Source organism: Nannospalax galili, unplaced genomic scaffold (assembly GCF_000622305.1).
Source record: "Nannospalax galili isolate Female #2095 unplaced genomic scaffold, S.galili_v1.0 scaffold18, whole genome shotgun sequence".
Lineage (NCBI taxonomy): Eukaryota > Metazoa > Chordata > Mammalia > Rodentia > Spalacidae > Nannospalax > Nannospalax galili.
In genome coordinates this window covers 8290149-8315457 of record NW_008346548.1, presented here as the reverse complement: position 1 = coordinate 8315457, position 25309 = coordinate 8290149, and the positions used below count along the sequence as shown (strand labels likewise).

Below are 25309 nucleotides of genomic sequence, written 5' to 3'. Positions count from 1 at the left end.
TTGGTTACATCCCATTCTTTTCATTTAAAAAAAGACTTAAATTATTAGAAACCAAATATGATATAACCAATTCAAGAAACAGGTGTAAATAATAACAGAATTCAAAGGATAAATATTAGTCATATTTGGTCAACTGTGTTTTTTTCTGGAAAATGAAAGAAAAAACTATATAGCAGTCTAAGGAAGGAAACATGAAATTATTTAAGGAATCAAAAGATTTCCCTCACACCTAACTCGAAAATTTTTCTCTGAGATTATTGAAGAAATATCAATGTAATGAAATGAAAAAAGTCACACCTACTGTAGAAGTAATCTTTTATCTATTTTTTAAAAGAAACTTACGATGTACCCTGGGATGTCTTTGTACCTGTAGCAATCCTTCTGCTTTAGCTTCCTAAGTGCTGGAATTATAGGCACAACCCACAACACTTAGCTGGAAGTAATTTTTAATAGCTAACTATTTTTCAATATAATATGGGATTTCCAAACAAAAATGTCAATGCACTAGTGACTATTCATCAATGGGTATTTAGAAGTTCAAATAGCTTTTTGGTGCCTATAAAATTCATAAGATTTTGATATACAGAAGAGACAAGAAGAAAGTTCACAATGAGGAATTAATAGGAGCACAATCTTGGAAGCAAAATCCAAATGATATGGTTAGGCGATAGTAACATTTCTCATATGTATGGATTGTTTAGCAAGGTGTAGTAAAGTACACTTTAAAAAATCACCACAACTGCAATTCTCACATAATTGAATATGAACTTTGCTAAAAATGTGGAGCCACAGGAATCACTGTGGAAAAGGGGGCAGAAAGACAGTAAGAGCCAGGGCTGGTTCATGAACATAGGGAAGCAGAGCTTTCAGGCCACTGGAAGATTGTACATGTGAACTTGTTGTAATGGTGGCATCGAGATAGGACCCATGCCAATTCAGTTTTAAAAGGCTCAGAGGAGAGGAGAGAAATGGGTGGTGGGCCAGCCCTAGACTAAGAACTATTAGAGACTGATTGCTACTGGGTAAGGGAGAGTATGCCTTACATATGATCTCTAAAAGGGATGACTAGACTCCAGTGAATGAATTTACACTGGAGGACATCTAGGTACAAATGCTTGACTGGACAGGATGTAATGTGTAGCAGAATCATGAGGTCTGGTGGAGGGGTGGAGGGGCATGGGTGAAGGAGGGATTCTAAATTTGATTAAGAAGTGTTGTACCAAATTACAAAAGCTCAATAAGCTTTTTTTTTTAATGGGGAGCCAGTCAAATGTTCTGATCTGAAGAATTAAGTGATCTGATTATATTTAAAAATTATAATTCTCTTAGTTAAGGATATATTGAAAGGTAGACATTAGAGGAAAGATGTTAAAAGACTCCTATAGTCATGCAGGGAACTTAATCTAAGACACTAGGTGAAGAAATGAGATCAAAGAAGAAATAAATGGAAATATAAAGGTAGAATTAAAAGTATATAAAAACTGATTGCATATGATACACAAAGAAAAGTCAAATAGTAAATATGACTCTGGACATTCTAAAATGAATTAATTGATCAAGCAAAAATTTTAAAAGAAAAAAGAAACAGAAGGTAGTTCAGGTTTTTAAATATAAATTCAGCTCTGATGGGATATTTATTTGGACTTATGTTTTAGATAGATATTTAAGTATAAAGCTTAAGAGAGATGTAAAGGTTAGGGATGTTTAGGTACATTGTTTATTATTGTACAGGTAATTAGAAATGATGAGAGATGATTCAAACATAAATATAAATTAGAGGACAGAAGAAAAGAAAGATGTAAGAATCTAAAGAGTGCATATACACATACATTTTTGAGATGGAGGTCTCATTATATTGTCTAGGCTGGCCTCAAACTCCTGACATCAACTGGACTTCCTGTCTCATTACAAGTATGAAGTTTAAGTATGGGCCAGTGTACTTGGCATTAGTAACTGTAATTTAAAGGAAAGAGAGGTGGAGAAAAGAGACATGATAAATGACTAAGACACAAACAAGCAAAAAAAACCCCCCACTATTTTATAAAAAACAAGCTTGAAATAAAATTATAGGTTTGATGAGGAACTTAAAAACTAAGAGACCACTGTGTGTAGTTTTGAGAAGAGTGTTGGTGACTTATGAGAAACCATCTTAGAGAGAATTATTAAAAATAGTTTCTAGATATGACAGGTAAAGTGCTAAAAATTTTAAAGAGTTTTTCTATAAAATGACATTTATAACTATATTAAAATGACAGGACACATAAATATATAGTTCATAGTAGACAGAACATTGGATCATGTGATCCAATATATGCATATATCATATACGTCAATATGTAAAATAATTCCTATACATAAATTAGGTATACATTAATCCATAAGGGTTGGATATTATCAACTTTTATTTAAAAGTTCAATTTTAGAATTATTTTACTAGCTTTTTAAGATTAGAAAAATTAATTCCATACTTTTTAGGCCATAGAAAATTAGCTAATTCAATATTTTTGTCTTGGTTTCTTGTTGAGCTTGTCTATTTTGATTTCAACAGGCTAAATAGTGTTTGGAATTTATCTAGCTGTTAGTCTTGAAGGATGGAGTAATATTCATACTCATTTTGTATTTTGTGTACTTAACAACAACAAAAATCCTAGCTGAGATCCATGGAGTCATGTTTCCTTATTATTCAAGATGTGCTGGAAGTTGATAAGAAGAACATAATTGTATGATATTACTTGCACTGTTGTTTTTCACCAATCGATCCAAGTGCTCAGATGCCATATAATTAAGATCTGGACTCTTTACCAGTATAATTATCTTTCTTTACAATGTAACTATCTTATATATCATAAAATCATAGTTTGAGATAACCAACAAATTGTAGATTTTATGAAATATATCTTTTTAAGATTTTGTTTTTATTTTTTTATATTATGAGTATGTCTATGTATTTGTGTATGTGTAGGGAGGGTATATACATGTGAATGCAGTGCCAGTAGAGGCCAGAAGAGAGTATCTGATCCCCTGAAGCTAGAGTTACATGTAGGCCACAAGACATGGATGCTTTGAATCAAACGGGTCATCTCCAAGATCAGTACACATTCTTAACCACTGACCAATCTCTCCAGCCCCATAAAATATATCTTTAGGCACTAAAACTTTAAAAAATTTAATTGCTATGAATGGATGGGAGAAAAATGCAAAGTATTCTAAGGCAATCTACAAGTCCATTAGGTAACAACTTTAAGCCTCTAATCTAAAATGAAGAAGTGTTGCAAAAGAAATGAAGAGGGATTCATTTTCTATTTCATTGCTTCCATAAATTATTTGGCACTCTACCCATATAAGAATGAATGCTACCTAGATTTTTAACCTGTATTTTTCTTCTATCTCTCTACTCACACTTCTAATTTAAGGATACAGATGGGTGCCTTTGCTTCCACAGCTACAAAAAAAAAAAAAAACTCCCCTTTTCATCTATCCCAGTTTCACTGTCTTCTTATTAGCCTCTTCTGAGGTAGGAAATTAATGGCTTGGAATCAAGAGCCCAATTGAAAATGTCATCAGGGAGAAACCTAATCAAGATTCCCAATGAAATTTACCTCAGTCCTTATTGTTATATAGTACAAAGTCCTAGTCATAAAATATTTCTTTATTCTAAGAAGGTAAGTATTAGAAGAAAAGGCTTTTCAAATTAACTTAAATTTTTAGCCACAGAAAATAAAGTTTCTAAAGAAAGTTTGAATAATGCCTTTAGAGACCTTAAGATCAAGAAGCAAGATGTGGCATGAGACCTAGATGAAAGAAAAGGGGGTGCAACAAACTGGGGATACATCCTAAATGACAGAATATATACAATGTCAAATATATATGAGGGTCATCAACATTTACAGTCAAGGCAGAATTCCCACTCAGGAAAATAATCAATAGTGAAAAGTTTTGCAAATAATAAAAGAGCATGAGACACTGAGGACAGGGCAGAATCCCAATAATCAAAATATTGGTAAGTACAAAGTTCAAAATAGAAAAGTAACACATAGTTCCCAATTTTTTAAAAGTATGCCAGAAGAAATCACTTACCTCATCATAATAAACTCTCAGTTCTGCTCTTTTAGATTTCAAGTCCCAGAACACTACAGTACCATTTTCATAACCTATTAATAGCTGGAAAACATTAAAACAACCATTTTCTTAATTATGACTTTAATTTTAATTGTGTTCAAATAAAAATAATGTTAATACAGAAAAAATCGTGCTATATAACACAGCTTGATTTATAATGCTAACTTTTGTATCACTTGATTATGTTTCCCACATTTGAAATTTTTCATCACAAATATTTTACATGTAATAATTAAAAATAAAGAACCAATAACCCATGATTCAACATAAACATTACCAGAGAACTCTGTTGCATTCTAAAGAATTGAGGAAACATGTAAATACACGTGATATAACATTAAAAAAATGAAATTTGAAAGAAAATGGGGTAGAAAATGAAGAAAATGATGAAGTGTTATGTTTAATTGATTACTAATATGCCATTTAGTGTTATCTATTTGAAAAGTGTGGACACAAATTCTTTTAAATTTCTTTATATCAAATCCATTTTCTTTGAGTCAATATTTTAAACTGATGACTTATTGAACCTTCGGATGATCATAAAATTCTAGTTCTCCATTTTATTAACAATAGCTGATTATAGTTCATATTGTCAACTTGACAGGACCTAGAAGTACTTTGGAGATAAATCTGTGGGCATCTGTGAGGGCTTTTCTACATTAGATTCACTAAGGTGAATAGATTCACATCAAATGTAGTAACACCATGCCATGGGCTGGAACCACAGACTACCTAAAAAAGAGAAAACTGGCTAAGCACGAGCATTGATCACTTACTACTTCTTGACTGCATGTAATGAGACCAGCAGCCTCACGCTCCTGTCTCCATGCCTTCTCTGTCGTGATAGACCTCCCCTCAACTGTGAGATGCAATAAACTCGTTTCCACAGTTGCTTTGAACAGGTATTTTGTTGTAACAAGGAAAGCAACTAATACATTGATATTTGTTTTTAAATCAATATATAAGATACTTGAAAGATAATAATCTTCCTTTAAAATAGAAGAATTGGAAACTGGTAAAAATTTAAATATTATCAAAGCAATGTATTTTAGACTTTTTTTTGTGTCTTTTTGAAACAGGGTCTCCTTGTAGCTCCAGCTGTCCTGGAACTCACTATGTAGACCAGGCTGGCCTTTAACTCACAGAGATCCACCTGCTTCTGCCTCCCGAGGGCTGGGATTAAAGGCGTGCACCACCATGCTCAGCTTTAGACTTATTTTAAGTTAGACTTACTTTTTTAAGTGATAGCATAGAACTAAATGCTTACTTATTATGCTACATATGATAATATTTAAGTTTATTTGACAAAAAGTTGAGCTTTCTCACATGCTAACTTAGAGCAAACCATTTGCTAAAATTTAAAATGTCAAAATTACACATAGTTCAATATTTCCTAAAATAAAATTCACATAAAGTCTTATGTACAATAGCAAAATACCTTTTAAATACAAGTCAGTTTTTGCACACATGAAAGAAAAAGATAAACAATAAGACAAATTTCTATTGAATGTGGGAGACTATGATTTGTTAGTCTAAAACGGTTGGAAAACATCACTTGAAGAAGAAAATTAATAACATAATCCTTTCAAATTTCAGCCTCAGATGTATCGAGTATCATTTACAAAATACTGTCATATTTTAAAAACTGAATATCTGAAAGATAAATGTTGCTCTGTATAGAAAACATTATTAGCAATAGCTGTAGTAAAACTTAAGATATGAAATATTGGATCAAAATACCTTAAATTATTGAGATAACTATATAAGAATATAATGCAGAAAGTGTGATATTAGAATCATTTGGAAAATTAAGAGGAAAACAAGGACACATTAGACAAGGTCATTCTAAGTCTGAAAAAGCATGACAAAGAAACCCCACTGTATAGCCACATGGGGGGAAAATAATTACAATGCTCACTTTACAAATCTTCTAAGTATGAGGCTGGAGAGATGGCTCAGTAATTAAGAGCACTTGTTACTCTTCCAGATGACCCAAGTTCAGCTTCCAGCTACCATGTTGGGCAGATCACAACTGCCTGTAACTCCAGCTCCTAAGGCATCTGATGCCTCTGGCCTCCATGGACACCTGCACTAATGTGAGCACACACACACACAGGCACACACATATACACATGATTGAAATTAAAAATAATTTCTTTAAAGATCTACAACAAATAGTCTATGATTTTAAAAAATATATTTCACAACTGAATGTAAGTACAATAAAGGGAAAGAACTAGGGTGACCTGTTCATTATTCTATCATACACTGAACTATGTGAGAATAGTTGTTTGAAAGGTAAATGTTAAATTCCAAAGAATCAAAATCACATGAAATAAAATAAAAATTCAGTGAAAATGCTTTGGAAATAATAATAACTCTAAATAGGTAATGCACAAAAGGAAATAATTATATTTTTAATATTGAAAGAAATAAAAGTACATATGATGTAATAAAGCTTATAGCACACAGATGAACTTAACTGAAATTTATACTTTTATAAATACACATTAAAAGAAGAAAAACTTAAAACGATTTCATGATATAAGCATCTGACTTTAAAGACAATATAAAGAGTAATCTCAATAAAAAAAAAAGGAGGAACTAATCCAAAAGCAAATGGTATTTTCATTTATTCACTTGCAATTCCACCTCTTTCAAGAAAATTAGAAATTTTCTACCTACCGACTTTCTTAGCATTGTACCTATAATTTTATTTATTTATTTATTTATTTGCTAATTTATATGGGATCTTCTCTTCATTATCTTTTCTAAATGGCTAAGATTTCTAAGGCTGTACTTTAAAATGAAACCTTGAAATTCTAGGGTGAAAGGAGAGAAAAAATATTCCAAGCAAATGGCACTAAGGAATAAGCCAGTGTTGCAATTCTAATATCTGACAAAATAGACCTCAAATTAAAATTAATCAGAGGAGATAAAGGTCACTTCATTTTGATCAAGGGAACAATTGACCAAGAAGATATTATAATCATGAACAAATATGCACCAAATTCTGATGCACCCAATTTCATAAAGAATACTACAGAACTTCAAGACACAGATTAAACCCAACTCAGTAACGCTAGGTGACTTCAGTACATCACTATCTCCAGGTCAATTGGACAAAAACAAACAGAGAAGCATATGAACTCAATGATATCATATATCAAACGGACCTAACAGATATCTAATGAATATTCCACGCAAGCACCAAAGAATTGTACTCAGCAATCTATGGAAATTTCTCTAAAATTGACTACAACCTGAGTATAAAGCAAACCTCAACAAATAGAAAAAAACTGAAAAAAAATTCCATGTATTCTATCAGACCACAACACAATGAAACTTAAAATTAACAACAAAAAGAAGCCCTAGTAGCTACATGAAGTCATAGAGATTAAACAATACACTCCTGAATGATGCATGGGTCAAAGAAGAAATTGAGAAGGAAATAAAAGTATTTCTAGAACTAAATGAAAATGATAATACAACACACACACACACACACACACAAAAACCCTGGGACACATTAAAAGCAGTCGTAAGAGGGAAGTTTATAGCTCTAAGTACCTATATTTAAAAATCAGAAAGAGCACAAATAAATTACTTACAGATCTCCAACCAATATTACTTAAATTATTTAAAAAGATAGAAAAAGAGGGTGAACTCTCAAACTCCCTCTATGACATGATAATCTATTATTAAAACCAGGAAAAGGCACAATAAATTTTTAAATGTGATATTAATTTTTTGAGAATTTCACATATGGATACAATGTACTTTTTTCATTTTTTTACTTATTGATTTTTTGTGTATTTCATATAGAACATCCCAAACAATCTTTATACCCACATCCCAAATGCAATTCTCTCATAGCCCCCCCCACCAGAGCCTATATACTCTGTCATCCCTGTTACTGATCACTGTGTTATCAGTACCCCCAGCCATTATCCAGTGCTAGTCCATCTGCTGAGTCTAGTCAACCTATCTAGAGTTCCTTGTTTAGCTCTTCCTCATCCAGCAGCAATCAGTTGCCAACATTCCTTTAGATAAGATTGGGGTCTGTTGTTCATTTTCCCAATTCTATGCTGGGTCACTGTCGGGGAGTCTCTTGGGCTACCCTGGCCAACAACTCAAAGGAAGGTATCTCCTGTCTGGCTCAGAAAAACAATTTGCCTTATATGTGGATCCTAGCACCAAAACAAACAAACAAACAAACAAATAAATAAACGACAACAAAAAACCAAATATGTTCTGCCTCATATATGGATCCTAGCACCAAATCCTTATAAGTGAGTATGTATCCAGACATAACTACAATGTATTTTTTATATAGTCACTCTTTAATCCCAACTTCCCCAGCCCCTTGTCTAATGTTCTTTTATTTTTATTGTTTTGTCTTTAGAAGTTCAATTAAGTGCTTTACATTTTCTGTAGTGCATAGATGAAGGTGTGGACGAGTAATAGAAAAATGATGGACAATCTCTTGATGTCATGTCTGAGAGTGGGAAAGGTCTACAATCAGGATCTGAGTGCCCAGGACCACATGTGGAGTGAAGAGCTTAGCTGTCCATCAAGGGATGTGGGAAGTCCACTCTTGAAAATCAGTTCTCCCAAGACTAGAAACTGAAAATAGCAGAAACCTATCTTGTCCCCCTCATAAGCCTAACAAAGAGGCAAAGCCACTGCCACGCACAACTTGGGACCTTAGAGGAGGATGTTGTAGGGGATGCAGCCACTCAGAGAAGTCTGAAAATGCGGCCTCCACCCTCCAATATGCTACACCATCAGCCCACCACTGGAGGAATGTGAAACCATGGCACAGGATTGGGGCACAGCTCCAGGATCATGGAACAGAATGTTGACTTTTTAAGCATTCCAAATATTTTACCACATAATCTAAAAGAGATTAATTAGCTCTTCTTTAGCTCTTCTTTTTCTTTTTAAAAATACCTATCATGATTTATTGTGTTACATTACTAAATTATTCTATGGTGTTAAAGATACTGGTGTAGATCCCGACCTCCTTCTAGCCCTGGGCATAGGCCCACTTCTTCTCTTGGCAACCCAGACCTCTGAACTACCCTCTTGGCCCAGATACCCTGACTGCTTCCTGATTCTTTGCACCCAGACCAACCCAATTCTTCAGTCTACTTTCCTAGAGACCTCACAGCCCGCCGCCACCCCTCAGCCTGCCTTTGCACACCTGAGACCAGCCTTCTTCCCTGGCTGTTCCCACCTCCAATCTGCCTGAGATTCCTGAGACCAGCCTCCCCGCCTGACTGAGAGTGACTGAATCCTACTTCTACCTATCAAGCCTCCTAAATTGTACTGTGCCTGCTGACTCAAGGGACCCAGAACTTAGGAGGAAGCCTGAGAACATCTGATCCTTATCTGACTTGGGCCTCTGTGGTAACTCCTGAATAGGGGGACTAAAGCCATCATGCCCCTCAAATATAAATTCAAAAGAGAGAACCAGAAGCCTAGACCAACCAGCTTTTAATACCCAATAAGAAAACAACAAAGGCACATAGAGTATACAAACAGAAACAGACCTAAACACAAAAAAGGAAGGCTTGAGTCTCATACAAGAATCAGAAACTGATTTTCTTTCATGCACCCCCACCCTGTTCCCTGCTGGCCTTTCTCACAGGCAGGCTCCAACTCCTTCACCTCAAGTCCCACAATTAGCTTTCCCAAACTAGATTAACTAAGCACCCTACCATGGATCCCTAAGTCCCCACCCAGGCAGTCCCCTTATTGCCAAATTCCCAGTCTCTGGGTTAGGCACACAGACCTGCTCAGCCAGGACTCTGATCCCTAAGTCCTCACCAAGGCAGTCCCCTAATTGCCAAATTCATAGCCTCTGGATCAGTCAGACAGACCTTCTCAGCCAGGACTCTGGTAAGTCAGATCCAGTTCACTAACTCCCTACCCCATTTCTCTCATCCATCCCGACCCTGTCCCATGCTGGCCTGTCTCATAGGTGGGTTCAAATTCCTTCTCCTCAGGACCCAGGACTAGCTTTCGAAACCTGATTAACTAAACACTCTACCATAGATCCCTAAGTACCCCCGAGGTGGTCTCCTCATCACCAACTTCCCAGCGTCCCAAACAGGTAGACAGACTGGCTCAGTCAGGACTCTAACCAGTCTCCTACCCGGGAAGAATTTGGAACACCCATCAATTTGTCTTCCATACCTGAACAAAAAGTAACTAAGCTAAAGTAACAATATTAACAGAACTAAAATTAAACAGAAACAGAGTAGAAGTTCCTGTTGGACACATAACCAACAAAGAACACTCATATGTCCAAATGGCAACACAAAAACATGAACAATATGAAAAAAACAGGAAAATATGTCCCCAACAAAACCCACCAGTTGTACAGATGTACACAGTATTGTGAATCACCCTGTAGAACCCTATGACTCAGATTTAAAAGAACAGTCATAAACTTGATCATAGAATAAGAAAAAAGACCTGCAGAAAAATGAAACTTGATCCTTACCTTTCACACTACACAAAAGTCAACTCCAAATGGATCAAAGACCTCAATATAAAATATAAAACTTGGAGTGGTATAACCGAGTCATATGGTAGGTTCATTTTTAGTATTTTAAGAGTTCTCCACACTGTTTTCCATAGAGGTTGCATGAATTTGCAATCTGACCAGCAGTGAATGAGTATTCCCCTTTCTCCACATCCTTGCCAGCATTTGGTATCATTTGTTCTCTTGATCCTAGCCAGTCTGATTAGAGTAAGATGATATCTTAGGGTGGTTTTAATTTGTATTTCCCTAAATACTAACGATGTTGAACACTTTTTGAGATGTTTCTTAGCCATCTTTATTTCTTCATTTGAGAACTCTCTGTTTAGATTTTTAGCTCAACTTTTAATTGGGTCATTTGGTTTCTTGATTCTTTGTTTTTTGAGTTCTTTATATATTCTGGATGTTAAACCCCATGTGGCATACACCTTTAATCCCAGCACTGGGAGGCAGAGGTAGGCAGATCTCCATGAGTTCAAGGCCAGCCTGGTCTACATAGTGAGTTTGAGGCCAACTGGGGCTACAGCTGTCCGATTTAGAAAATCCTTTCCTATACCTATATCTTGTAAGTTACTGCCAATATTTTCTTCTAATAGTTTCAGGGTTTCTAGTTTCACATTGAGGTCTTTGGTCCATTTGGAGTTGACTTTTGTGCAAGGTGAAAGATAAGGATCTAGTTTCATTCTTCTACAGGTGGAGTTCCAGTTTTGCCAGCACCATTTGTTGAAGATGCTCTCTTTCCCCCATTGTGTATTCTTGGCACATTTGTCAATTATCAGGTGGCTGAAATTGCATGTATTTGGGTGTGGATCTTCAATGATGTTCCGTTGGTCTATGTGTCTGCTTTTGCGCCAGTACCATGCTGTTTTTAAGTCTATAGCTTTGTAGTGCACTTTGAGATCTGATATAGTAATCCCCTCATCGTTTCTCTTTATGGTCATGGTTGCTTTGGCTATCTGGGGTCTTTTGTGCTTCTATATGAATTTAAGGATGTGTTTTTCTAATCCTGTGAAGTATGTCATGGGGATTTTGATTGGGGTTGCATTAAATCTATATATTGCTTTTGGTAGGATGGTCACTTTCACAATATTAATTCTTCCAATCTATGAGCATGGGAGGTCCTTCCATCTCCTGGTCTCTTCCTCAATCTCTTTCTTTAACGATTTAAAATTTTCATTGTAGAGATCTTTGGTGACTTTGGTCAGATTTATTCCAAGATTTTTTTTGCAGCTATTGTGAATGGGAGCATTTCCCTGCATTCTTTCTCCAATTGCTTGTTATTGATTTATAGAAAGGCTACTGATTTTTGTAGATTAATTATATAACCTGTCATTATACTGAAAGTGTTAATCCATTCTAGGACTTTTCTGGTGGAACTTTTGGAATCTCTTAGATACAGTATCATATCATCTGAAAAAAGTGATAGTATGACCTCTTCTTTTCCAATTATTACTCCTTTAATTTTCTCCTGTCTTACTCCTCTAGCAAGTTTCAAGCACTATGTTGAAAAGGAGTGGAGATAGTGGACATCCTTGTCTGGTTCCTGATTTTAATGGGAATGCTTCCAGTTTTTCTCCATTAGAACGATGCTGGCTGTGGGTTTGTTGTATTTAGCTTTAATTATGTTGAAGTATGTTCCCTCCAGTCCAATTTCCTCTAGGACTTTGAATATAAATGCCTGTTGAATTTTGTCAAAAGCCTTTTCTGCATCTATTGAGATGACAATGTGGTTTTTGCCTTTGAGTCCATTTATATGATTAATGGCATTTATTGACTTGCATATATTGAACCAGCCCTGCATCTCTGGGATAAACCTACTTGATCATGGTTGAAAGGCAAGAACAAATGAAACCCAAACCCAGCAGACAAGAAGAAATAACAAAAATCATAGCAGAAATTAATGAAAGCACAAAAGACCCTGGATAGCAACCCTGAGCACAAAGAGCAACACTGGAGGGATTACTATGCCAGATCTCAAAGTATACAACAGAGCTATAGTCATAAAAATAGCATGGTGCTGGTAGAATAATAGGCATATAGATAAATGGAACTTGATTGAAGGGCCAAACCGTAGTACATGCAATTTCAGCCACCTGATATTTGACAAAGGTGCCAAGAACATACAATGAGGGGGGATTGCAAACTTGTGCAACCTCTATGGAAAACAGTGTGGAGAACTCTTAAAAAAGTAAAAATGAACCTACATCATTACCCAGTTATACCACTCCTTGGCATATGCCCAAAGGACTCATCCTATTGTAGAGATACTTGTACAACCATGATTGTTGCAGCTCTTTTCACAATAGCCAAGAGATGGGAGCAACCTAAATACCCCTCAACTGATGAGTGGTTAACAAAAATGTGGTATATTTACACAGAGGGAGGAGTGAAAATTATGTAAATGCAGCATACTCACATATCTATGCAGTTCTCAAAAAATTAAGATGTATTTTTAAAAGTTAACAGACTCAGAAAAACAAATGACATATGTTCTCCCTCATATGTGGATCCTAGCACCAAATCCTTTTAAATCCCATGTCATTTTTATAAGATGATGCTGTACAGCAGCCCCTTCCATATTAAATAACTACCATCATCACAACTTCAGCTGAGTCTGATCGCTAAACATAGTCACAATTGGGCTTATTTAAGATGGTTGTGCTCATTCATTAAAGGAGGGCCAAGCAGTGTCACTGGACCCTCACTGGAGTATCCAGCCACTCTCCCTGGCCAATTGTATGTAAGTTGACCCTAATCACACATGACCTCCTGGATTTGGGGAGGGCTAAAGTATACAATCTGTGGAAGGCTAGGAAGAGAAAGCATGACCCATGCTGGGTAAAGGCTATCTAGTGTGCATACTCTCTGGTCATATATACACCTCAGCAACCCCTCACTTATCTGGCAAGTAAGCTCAGTAAATTCATTGGTTCCCCAGTAAAACTTTAATGAAACATTGGCTTGACACTAGAACCTTAAAAGGGAACAAGCGTATAGCATCCACAGGAAAAGAAGTTTCACAACTGATGGAAAATTTATTTGTTAATCGTGGTGGTTGAATGAAAATGTCCCCCATAGGCTCCACAAAGATAAAAAAAAAAAAAGGATATGGGAATGGATATGTTTTCCAAAATAGAAAAAATGAGAAAGCCTAAGCAAGTGATGAAGGTCTGTTTATGTTTGTTATATATAAAGGATGAAAAATAATATATACATAATCTTAAATTTTCTATGGTCATAGTTTAGTCAACAGTTTAAGGAACAAAATATAAATCTACTCAATATTTATCTGTGAATATTTGGTTCTTTACCTAAGCCTTATCTACATAGTACACAATAATTAAAAGCATCAGTCTGGTGGAACTAAACTTATTGGATGTTTAACAGCCATACTTTGAGGCCTATACTAATCTGGTCAGAGGGACTTGAAAGACAGTTTTTCCCCTTGCCCTCCAAGATTGAGTAAGTTCCAGGGGACTATGGAACATCTCTCAAAATGTCCTGTAACTGTGGTGAGTCACCTGTCCTCTTGTTCAGGGAGGCCAAGGAGACCCCACCAGATGGGCTTGAACCAGTGTCCAGTCTATAAGAGCAGGGTCAACTCAGAAGAAACATTTCCTCCATGCTTCCAAGTGAAGCCAGCCATAGTCCAGCAGGACCTTTGCCTTATCTTCACATAGATGGAACTTGTAAAAGAAAGGAGCCAGGGGCTCCTCCCAAGCCCATGTGACCCCTGAGGAACAGATCCTCAAATGACCTTAAATGTAAAAATAAATTGATTTATTTGTGCCAACTGTGTGGTCTTAAACACCCAGAAGGAAAGTATAACCAAAGAGTAAAGTCATCAGTATATTTCTTTAAGAGTTCCAGGGATTACACTTCCCAGACATTAGGCTTAAGTCTATAGAAAAATTATTTAGGGGCTGGAGAGATGGCTCAGTGGTTCAGAACACTGACTGTTCTTGCAGAAGACTGGTGTTCAAATCCCAGCACCCACATGGCAGCTAGCAACTGTCTGTAACTCCAGTTCCAGGGGATCTGACCACCTCATCTGTCCTCCAAGGGCATTGCAAGACACAGGTGCACTTACCTACATGCAGGCAATACACACACACACATAAAATAAAAATAATTTAAAAATGAGTAATACCTGAAAGAAAATCCTGAATCCATCACTCTAGAGTCCAGCCTTGTAATACAAAATAAAAGTGAGGAAGAACCCAATAGAGGGAAGCTTTTGGAAGTCCTTGTCAATAAATTCCAGTGGACTCTCATATGAACATTTGAAAACTGCCCTGTTCTGACTTTTTTCTAGTTCCCTGTCTAGAACTTGTAATGCTAATTACTCTTGCCTTTACTTCTTCACATCTCCTATTCATGATTCAAGGACTTTCTTTTCCCCTTAAAGATAAGAGTTATGCAATTTGGGAGTCTTTTAGATAGACCCACTGAAGGGTACTCCAATTGCCTCACCCTGCATCCCTGTTCAGCATGGAAGAATCCAGAGGTCTGTGTCCCTTTTCCCTATTGGCAATTTGGGTAACCTCTTCAGAGGATGGCATTATAAGAAGAGCAGGTAGGAATTGGCTAGGCAGTTAGGTTAAAAATATCCCAATGAAAAGTAGCCAGTTTCTTGTCTAAAAGTCAAAATGTTCTTGGGACTGTTACCAACATACTCTGTTCCAAAGACCAAAAATGACAAAAAGTATTTTGGAGCTTGTATCTAATCCACAAAAGATTTTAGGGTTACATCTTCAGAGCAGGGAATGTTATAGTACCCAAAAGCCCCATAAGAATAAATAAATGAAAGAAGAAAAAAAAAGAAAAAGACAAAAGTGATGGGGAGATATGGGAGGTGTTGGAAGGGAGGGAGTGGGCATGGATTTGACCAAAACACCTTATATGCATGTATGAAATTATTAAAAAAGCTTTTGTAAAAGTTAAAAAAAATCTGAAACTTGGAAAGTTCTAGAGGACAACATAAGCAGTACCCTCCAAGATATAGGTGTAGGAAAAGACTTTCTAAATATGATACCAGCTGCTCAGGTACTAAGATCAACAGTTAGTAAGTGGGACCTCATTAAATTACAATGTTTCTGTGCAGCAAAAGAAATAACCAAGGAAGGGAGGAGGAAACCCAATGAGTGGGAGAAAATCTTCACCAGCTACACATCTGACAGAGGATGAATATCCAGAATATACAAAGAACTCAAGAAAGAAAGAAATAAGAAAATAAATGACCCAGTAAAAAGAAGGGTGATAGATCTAAACAGAGAGTTCTCAAATGAAGAAATAAAAATGGCTAAGAAACACCTTAAAAAGTGCTCAACATTCTTAGAAATTAGAGAACTGCAGATAAAAAAAGATTTCATCTTACCCCAGTTAGACAGACAAAGATCAAGAGAACAAAAGACTCTAAGTGCTAGAGAGGATATGGAGAAAGAAGAAATCTCATTTACTGCTGGTGGAAATGCAAACTTGTGCAACCACCATCGAAAGCAGAGTGGAGAACCCTCAAAAAACTAAAAATGAACTTACTGTATGATCCAGTGACACTACTCTTTGGCATATACCCAAAGGACTCATCATACTGTAGAGACATCTGTACATCCATGTTTGTTCCTGCTCCCTTCACGATAGTTAAGAAATGGAAACAACCTTAATGTCTCTCAAATGATGAATGGTTAATGAAGATGTGGTACATCTACTCAATGGAATTCTACTCAGCAGTAAGAAAGGATGAAATTATGAAATTTGCAGGTAAATGGGTGGAACTAGAGACTGTTATACTAAGTGAAGTAACACAAATGCAGAAAAGCAAGCAACATATGTTCTCCCTCATTTGTGGATTGTAGCACCAATCCCTTATATGTGAGTATATAAATTCTGATGTAACACCAGGAGCCAGGTAAAGGGAAAGGATACATGAGGTAAAGGAAAAGAAACAACTTGAAAGGGGATAGTAGGGAACAGCTGATACCTGAGGGAGGTGGAAAAAGTGGGAGTAATCAGCAGGGAGGAGAGGAGGGAGGGACTTGCAAGGGAATTTGGTGTTGGGGAGGAAGGGAAGTCAAGAGAGGAAAGATGGAGGGCCTCGATAGATATTGGGGGAGGGAGGGGATAATGGGGCACTGTGACTATGGAGGGGGGGGAGGAGGGAACCCGGATGGGGGAACAAAGAGTGCAGATGAGTGAATCTCAGGGGACTAGGAAACCTAGAGGGAAAAGTGATGCCCTAGAAACCCTATGAGAAATGCACATAGAGTGTCTGAACATTAATGCATATGTATACCTGGGAGCTGCTTGGCAGGGAACACAGTACCAGACAGAAGAGACCTCCATTAGAGTGACAAGCGTGCTGTACAGCACTCATCAAAGAAGCTTCTTTTTGCAACAGATGAAGGCTACTGCAGAGCTGCACATCTGGTCAGGCACAGAGAACATATGCTTGGGCAATGCCCCATACTAGGTGACAGATCTGCAGTCAAATCTCTCCAACTAAGGCTCATGGAACATAGCAGAATATGGGGTAGAGAGAGGGCTAATGTACCCCTCAATCCTCACCAGTGAGCCTTCCATGTACATCAGAGTGCAATGCATATAGGAGGCCACAATTGAAGAAGTTTTGGAGAATAAGAGACTGTAGAGTGTAGGATGTAGGATAGGACTCCTTCATGGAACCTAACCTACTCACAGCTCAGGAACCATTGCAGAAGAGGAGGTGGATAGATTGTAAGAGCCAGGGCTGGTTCATGAACACAGGGAGGTGGAGGCTTCCAGGCCACAGGAGGCTTGCTCATGTAAGCCTGTGGCATGGTGGCATCCAGCACGGCACCCTTGTCAGCTCAATTAAATAAGGGTTAAAGGGGAAGTGAGAAATGGTTAGGCAGCTCTAGATTGAGAACTATTTGAGAATGATTGCTGCTGGGTGAGGGTGAGTATGACTTACATATGATCACTGAATGGGTTGACCGGACACCAGTGGACATATTTACACTGAAGAGCATTTGGGTACAAACACCTGAATGAATAGGACTCAGCATGTGTGGCAGTGTGCATAACGTTTGGTGGGTGAGATTAGGGGGAGGCATGGATGGGAGAGCGGGTCTGGAAATTTGTTGTATGAAATTTAAAAAGCTCAACAACAAAAAAAAGAAAAAGAATACTGGTGCAGTAAGCACCTTTGAATTCTTTATTAAATAAGATTGTAGATTCTGACTATGAGGGAGGAGGTGGTAGGAAGGGAGAGAGGGAAGTATGGCTTGATTAATACTTAATAAATTTCTTTTGTCAGGAATTAGTATTAAATTTTTAAATAAATATTTGTGCCGTGTCTTCAATATATTATGCAAGGTAAGCATACCTATTAAATCATTACTCATGCCAAATAAAAATCCAAAGGGAAAAAATATCAAGAAAAATAACACAAGCCACTCCGAAACCCATTTCATACCTATATTAGGTTATTGTATTCACTCTCTATCCTAAAAGCACTATATGTGGCTGGCTGATACTTGCTTTTCAATTTTATGTAACTATTCATTGTATATTATTTTGCTTCTATTTCTATTTTATTTGCCTCATTAATTCATTAAATTTCAAAATTGAGACAGTATTACATTTTTGGGCTATGCCACTGACACAATTGATGTATTTATTTTACAGTTAATGTAGTAATGCATCCATGAACATACTCATATATTTGGTGAGTAAGTCTATGCAGTTTTGCCAGCTACATACTAATCCATAGAATATGAATATGATTGGTTTTCACACATGCTAAGAAGCAGTTTTTCATTTCCACAAACTGCATATGAGAATTCCATTTCCTTTTCATCTTCTCTAATTACTAATAATGTCAACATCTGTACAATGTTAGACGAGAGATGTAGTAGGCATCTTTGTCTCACCTCTGATCACAGGGAGAAATATAAATTCACCATTAAGGAGGATATTTTCATAGCTTTAGGTAAGTTTCACAGCTTCAGGTTTATAAAGATTCTTTTATTCCTAGAGTACCAAGAGATTGTTTTTTAATCATGAAGGGAAGTTGAATGTTATCAAGGCTTATTTTGTATCTGTTTTGCCACATTTTTCTTTTTGTAAATATGTAAAATATATTTATTTTTAAAAGCTAAAAGTATAATATGAGGGTGAAGAAAAATTTCTTATGATCCTTTGTGCCTTCTCACATTTACTGATTGAGTGACTGAGGTATTGTCTTGTTATAGTGCTTATTTCCCATGTTGACCTGGAACCCATGATCCTACTGACTCTGTCTCCTAAACACTGGGATTATATGGGTTTAATGTAAGCACAAACCAATGGCCTAGCCTCATTCATTGTGATTCTGCTTTTGTTTCTTTCTTTCTTTTGACTTTTTAGCTAAGGATGACCCTGAACTTCTGATTCTTCTGCCTCCACCTCCCCAGTGCAGGAATTACAGGCATGTGCCACCATATCTAATTAATCTTTTATAAATTATGCAAACTAAGGGGTTTCATTATATTATTTCCATACATGCATATACTATTCTTTGATAATCTCTCTTATCTCCCCTTCCCTTTTCCGCTTATACATCCCTACTTGTCCTTCTTACACTCATGCTTTTTTCTTTCTACCTGGATTCCACATATGTGAAAATGTGATATGTAATTCTGTGAGATTATAATATTTGCATAAAATTAAGATCACTACTTCCATTTACTTTCCTGCAAATGATATAGTTGCATTCTTTAAGCCTGAATAAAACTAAAGTGTGTATGTATACTGTCATTTTATCAATTCATATCTTGATGGATACCTAGGCTGATTCTTCAATGTGCTTCATACAAATAGTATAGCAACAAGATACATCTATAATAAGATGACTTTGGTTCTTTGGAGTGTATACTCACAAGATCTGTAACTGTGCCATACTTAAGCTTTATTTTTAATTTTTGGAGGACTTTCCATACTGATATCCACAGTGGCTACACTAATTACATTCCCACCAGCAATGTGTAAGGGTTCTTTCCTTTGCCCCAAAATATTATCACCAGCACTTGTATTTTATTTTCTTGATTACAGTCATTCTAACTGGGGGTGAGATGGAATCTCCATGTAACTTTGATTTGCATTTCCCTGCTGTGTAAGGATGTTAACCTTTTTACATGTATTTAGTTACCATTTGTTTTTCTTCATTTGAACAATGTCTTTTCAGTTCCATTGTCTATTATTGGTTAATTTGCTATATGCCATCAATTTATTGAGTTCTTTATAATTCTAGATATTAATCTCATTGTGGATGAATATCTGGCAAAGATTTTCTCACATTCTATAAGCTGCCTGTTCATTTTATTGCTTCTTTTGCTGTGAAGAAGCTTTTAATTTGACACAATCACATTTGTAAACTTCTATTACTTCCTGAGCTGATACAATACTACTCAGAAACTCAGTGCCTTTGCCTGTGTCTTCAGGTGTTTTCATCATATAGGAAAATTTAAATTTCAAATTTTAGGAACATACAATAATGTCATTGATCCATTTTGAGTTGATTTCTTGTACAATGTAAGAGAAGGGTCTCTTAGCAACATATTCTGTTCCCAAAGCCAAAAATGTGAAAAAGTATTTGGGAGCTTTTATCTAATTCCTAAAAGATTTTAGGGTTACCTCTTCAGAGGGGGAAATGTTAGAGTAGCAAAAAGTCCCATTAAAAAAAAAGGAAAGAAAGAGTACATGATGTTGTCAGAAAAAAGTAATAGGGAGATATGGGAGGAGTTGGAAGGGAGGGAGTTGGTGTGGATTTAATCAAAACACCTTATATGCAAATATAAAATTCTCAATAAAATTTTAAGTTAAAAAAAGAGAGAGAAATACATTCTGTTTCATTCTTCTACATGTGAACACCCAATTTTGCTAACATTACTTGTAAAGAAGCTGTCATTGTTGTTGTTTTTGTTGCTGTTGTTGTTGTTTTACAGAATCTGTTTTGGCATCTTATTAAGAATCAGATGGAATCTTCTACTCTATTCCATTGATTCACACCTGTTTGTGTGTGAGTACTATGTTACTTTGGTTATATGGCTACCTATTATAACTTCAACTCAGCATTGCTTGCTTTTGTTCAGAAATGATTAATTGTTCAGGAAATTTTGTGTTTCCATATAATTTTAACTTTTTTTCCATTCCAGTGAAGAATATCATAGGACTGATGATGAGGACTGCATTGAATTTGCAGGTAGCTTTCAGTAATAAGGCCATTTTCACAACACAAATCCAGTGGATTCAAGGGCATTGGAAGTCTCATCAGCTACTGTCTTCTACAGTTTCTACCTTTGGAGCTGTATATTTTTAGAGTTCTTTAACAACTTTGGATAAGTTCATGATTAATTATTTAATATGATTTAATTTTGAGGCTATGATCAACGGGATTTGCTTCCTAACTTCTTGTTCAGTGAATAGATTATTGGTGTATAGAAAAGATAAGAATTTCTTTACATGTTTCTTTGTACTTTGCTGAAGATGTTTATCAGATTCAAGAGTCTTCTGGTGTATTCTTTCTAGTCTTTTAAGAATAGGCTCATATCATCTGTGGAAAGGGATATTTTGGATTCTTCCATTCCTCTTTCTATCTCTTTTATTTCAATCCCTTTCACTATTGCTCTAACTAAGAATTCAAGCTCAGTACTGAATAAGAATGGTGAGTGTGGAAACTCTTGTCTCAGTCCTGGTTTTTAAAAATATTTTATTTATTATATTTATTTTATGTGCATGAGTGTATTGCCTGAATGAATGTGAGTGCACCGGTGTTGTGCAATGCCACGGAGGTCAGAAGAGGGAGTTGTATTCTCCTGGAACTGGAGTTAAGGATGGTTCTTAGCTGTCATGTGAGTGCTGGGAATCAAACCTGGGTCCTCTGAAAGAGCAGTCAGTGCTCTTAACCGCTGAGCCATTTCTCCAGCCCCTCATTCCTGGTTTTCTAATGAAATGCTTTCAGTTTTTCACCATATAGGACAAGGTAGTCTATAGGCCTGTCATATTTAGTGTTTACTATGTCAAGATGAGATGTTTCTATTCTTTGTTTGGGGCTTTCATCATGAATGGATATTAGCTTTGGTCAAAGGCTTCTTCTACATAATTGAAATTATCATGTGACTTTTTACCTTAATTTTATGAGCTATACTAATTTTACTGATTTTACTCATGTTAAGGCATTCCTTACATTCTTTGTTCACTAACTTAATCATGATTGGTGGTCTCTTTGTTGTTGAATTTGATTTAATTGGGTTTTTGCATATATTTTCATCAAAGATATTGGTCTATATCATTTCTCTCTTTCCTTCTTCTCTTCCTCCCTTCTTCCCTCCCTCCTTCACTTTCTTATTTTTGTTTTTGTCATTGTTTAGGTATTAGGGTAATTCTGGTTCCATAGAATGAGTTGGGTGACAATGCTTCAATTTCTACTTGATGTAATATTTGGGGAAGCATTGGTGTTTATTCTTCTTTAAAGGTCTGGTAGAATTCATCAGTGAATCAGTCTATTCTTGGGCTTTGCTTTGTTGGTAGATCTTTTGCTTTAATCTTATTGATTGTTACTGATTGTTAGGTTGTATATATCCTCTTGACTCAATTTTTATGTCATATATATCTAAAAACCATCCACTTCACACATGCTTTCTATTACTAGCGTGTACTTTTAAAAGCTCTGGTTCCTATGTTTATGGTGTCTCTCTTTCACGTCATACATTGTTAATTTGTTGGTTTTCTTCATTTGGTTTTTTTAGATATGAGTTTGTCAATATTGTCTGACTTTCCAAAGAACCAATTCTTTGTTTTATTGGTCATTATTTGCTCGGTTTCCATTTAACTAAATTGACCCTGAACTTTTGTTTTGACTTGCTGTAGAGTTCCTAAGACCTTGAGGTACATCATGAAGATTTTCATTTGAAATATCTCTAATTTTTAGCGTACATACTCACAGGAGGAAGCTTCTATATTAGCAGTGCCTTAGAACTATATTCTACAGATTCTGGTAAGTACTGCATTTGAAACTAGAAAAATTTTAATTTCCTCTCTCATTTCTACAACTACCCATTGATCAGTTGATCAGTCAAAAAATCTGCATTCTTTGATCTCTATAGGTTTGTGTGTTTACTTCTCTATGCTGTTTTATTACATGATGATATAAGAGAGAGTATGTTAATATTTTTGTACTTTTAAAAACTTGGTTTATGACCTAAAATTTGACTGTTTGGGGGAAAAATTTCATGAGCTGATGAGAATATATTCTGTAAGTGTTTCATACAATATTCTATAGATATCTGTTAAGTCATTTATCTATTATGTAGTTTACCTCTGGGGAGATTTTACTGATTTCTTGTCTGGGTGGTATATCTGTTGATGGCAACAAGGTATCAAAATCTCTCACTAATAGCATATCTAGATATAAAGGTTACTTTATATACATTAGTATATGTTTAATGGAAATGGATGCTACAACACTATATACACACACACCTATATATGCACACATATACACACAATTGTATCATTTTTTGATATTAAAGAAATTTATTTATTGCTTAACTGAAAAGGTCAAGTGAATAAGTTCATTTTGTGTTATAATGAAGGTTATAGCCCAATCATTATGGAAAATTTTCAAACAGTAAGAGTTTGTAACTATCAACCATAAGAAGAAACAGATGAATGAGTATGAATATATCCAATGTTGTCAGAAACATCCCACATGCTAGAGATTAGAAAAAGGAAATTGTTTTTCTACACAATCAGATCATAACCTCCCCAAACCTAAAAGAACTACTTTAAGCATATTCATTTTAAAATTTAACAAGAATTAACAGGAAAAAAGTATAGTGATCTTGGTGAGATGGATTACCAGGTAAAAGCACTTGCCACCAAGACTGAAGATCTGAGTTCTATCCACAGAACTCACATATGGAAGGAGAAATCTGAGTCCTGCAGGTTGTTCTGTGACCTCCACACATGTGCCATGGCATATGCATGCATACATACACTAAATAAATGTAAACACACACACACACACACACACACACACACACACACACACACACTAAACCTATATGACGTGAATGGTATTTTTACACACAATGATAATTTTACATACAATGGAATAACCATAAAAATGATATTTCATTTCATCAACATGCATAGAACTGGCAGACATTATGCCAAGTGCAATAAGTCAATTACAAGAATACAAATCACACTTTTCATTTATATTAAAAAAGAAAATGTTTATCTCACTAGAGAACAGTATAGTTGTTACCATAACTTAGTGATGGTGTGAAAGATGGAAGATGGAAGAGAGATTTTTTAATGATTACATGATGTAGTTGGATAGGAGTAATAACTTCTGAAATTCTATTGCATAAAAGGGTAACTAAAGGATTTGAATACTCACAAGACAACAAAATTATATATACTATAGGTAGCAGAAATGCCAGTTACCATCCTCTGGTAATTACGGACTGTGTACATGCATTTAAATGTCATATAATACCACATACACAAGGAAAACTATTACATATTAGTTTTAAATATTTTTGACTGTAAAATTTCCTATTTTATTTTCAATAGTTCATTTTAACACTGATATATGTAATCAAAGACTGATTATAAATTGATGAAAATATTATGCCATTATGGTCAAAAAATTTTCTTAAAAACCTATATAACATCCTAAAAAATTTACCTTCTTTTTAAAATATATCTTTATTGAATTTTGTGTTTTTCATACACAACATGTTAGTCCTCTTTATTCCCTGTTCCCCATTGCCACCCTCCCACATACCCCCACTGGATTTCATGCATTCTGTCATTTATGTTAAGGCCTATTGAGTCAAGTTAGTGTCCCCTGACATCCCTCAGTGCAAGTTCATCCACTGGGGTCTAGATAGCCTATGTATAATCACTCCCTTAAAGAAAATCAGCTCTTTCTTACCTTTACCAGGTGACACATGCCTTTAATCCCAGCACTAGGCACTAGGGAGGCAGAGGCAGGCTGATCTCTGTGAGTTCAAGGACAGTCTGGTTTACATAGTGAGTTCCAGAGAAGCTAGGCCTACAGGAGGCCCTGTTATAAAAAGACCAAAAAAAAAAAAAAAAAAAAAAAAAAAAAAAAGATCAGCTCAGCTCTTTCTCACCCAGTAGTAATCAGCTGCCCAACAGTTCTTTGGCTAAGAGTGGGGCCTGCTGCCCATTTCCATAGCCCTAGGCTAGGTTTTCGTCTGCTTGAGTGTTTGTATGGGTCTTGTGCATGCTGACACCATTGCTATAGGTTCATATGAGTAAGGTCCCAGGAGCCTATAAGATTCTATTTCCATATAGTCATGCACCTCCTCCCCTGGCTCTTAAATCTCCACCCCCTCCCAATTGTATCTTCTTACTGGATTATTTACTTTATTAATATACTGTGACTTTATCTCTTCACACTAATTTTGGCTTGAAGTTTTTTTCTTTAATTTTTCTCATTAAGCTACTTAGTGGGCAGCCTTTTCTTTGGATCAAAATCCCTACTACCACTCAGAGGAGATAAAGTAAACAGGACTAACATTTCAAAACCAAACCATATATTTAAAAGTAGAAAAAATTGAGAGCATTAATACAACTGTAAGAAGA

At 35.8% G+C, this 25309-nt stretch overlaps 1 protein-coding gene across 1 annotated transcript in view; it reads right to left on the bottom strand.

The window, feature by feature from the left end:
* Positions 1-25309, bottom strand: part of Stxbp5l (syntaxin binding protein 5 like) — a 395225-nt gene that overhangs the window by 212968 nt on the left and 156948 nt on the right. The window contains exon 8 of the mRNA XM_008842914.1: positions 4078-4161. Within this exon, the coding sequence (XP_008841136.1) occupies positions 4078-4161 (84 nt within the window). The remainder of the gene's footprint in view (positions 1-4077; positions 4162-25309) is intronic.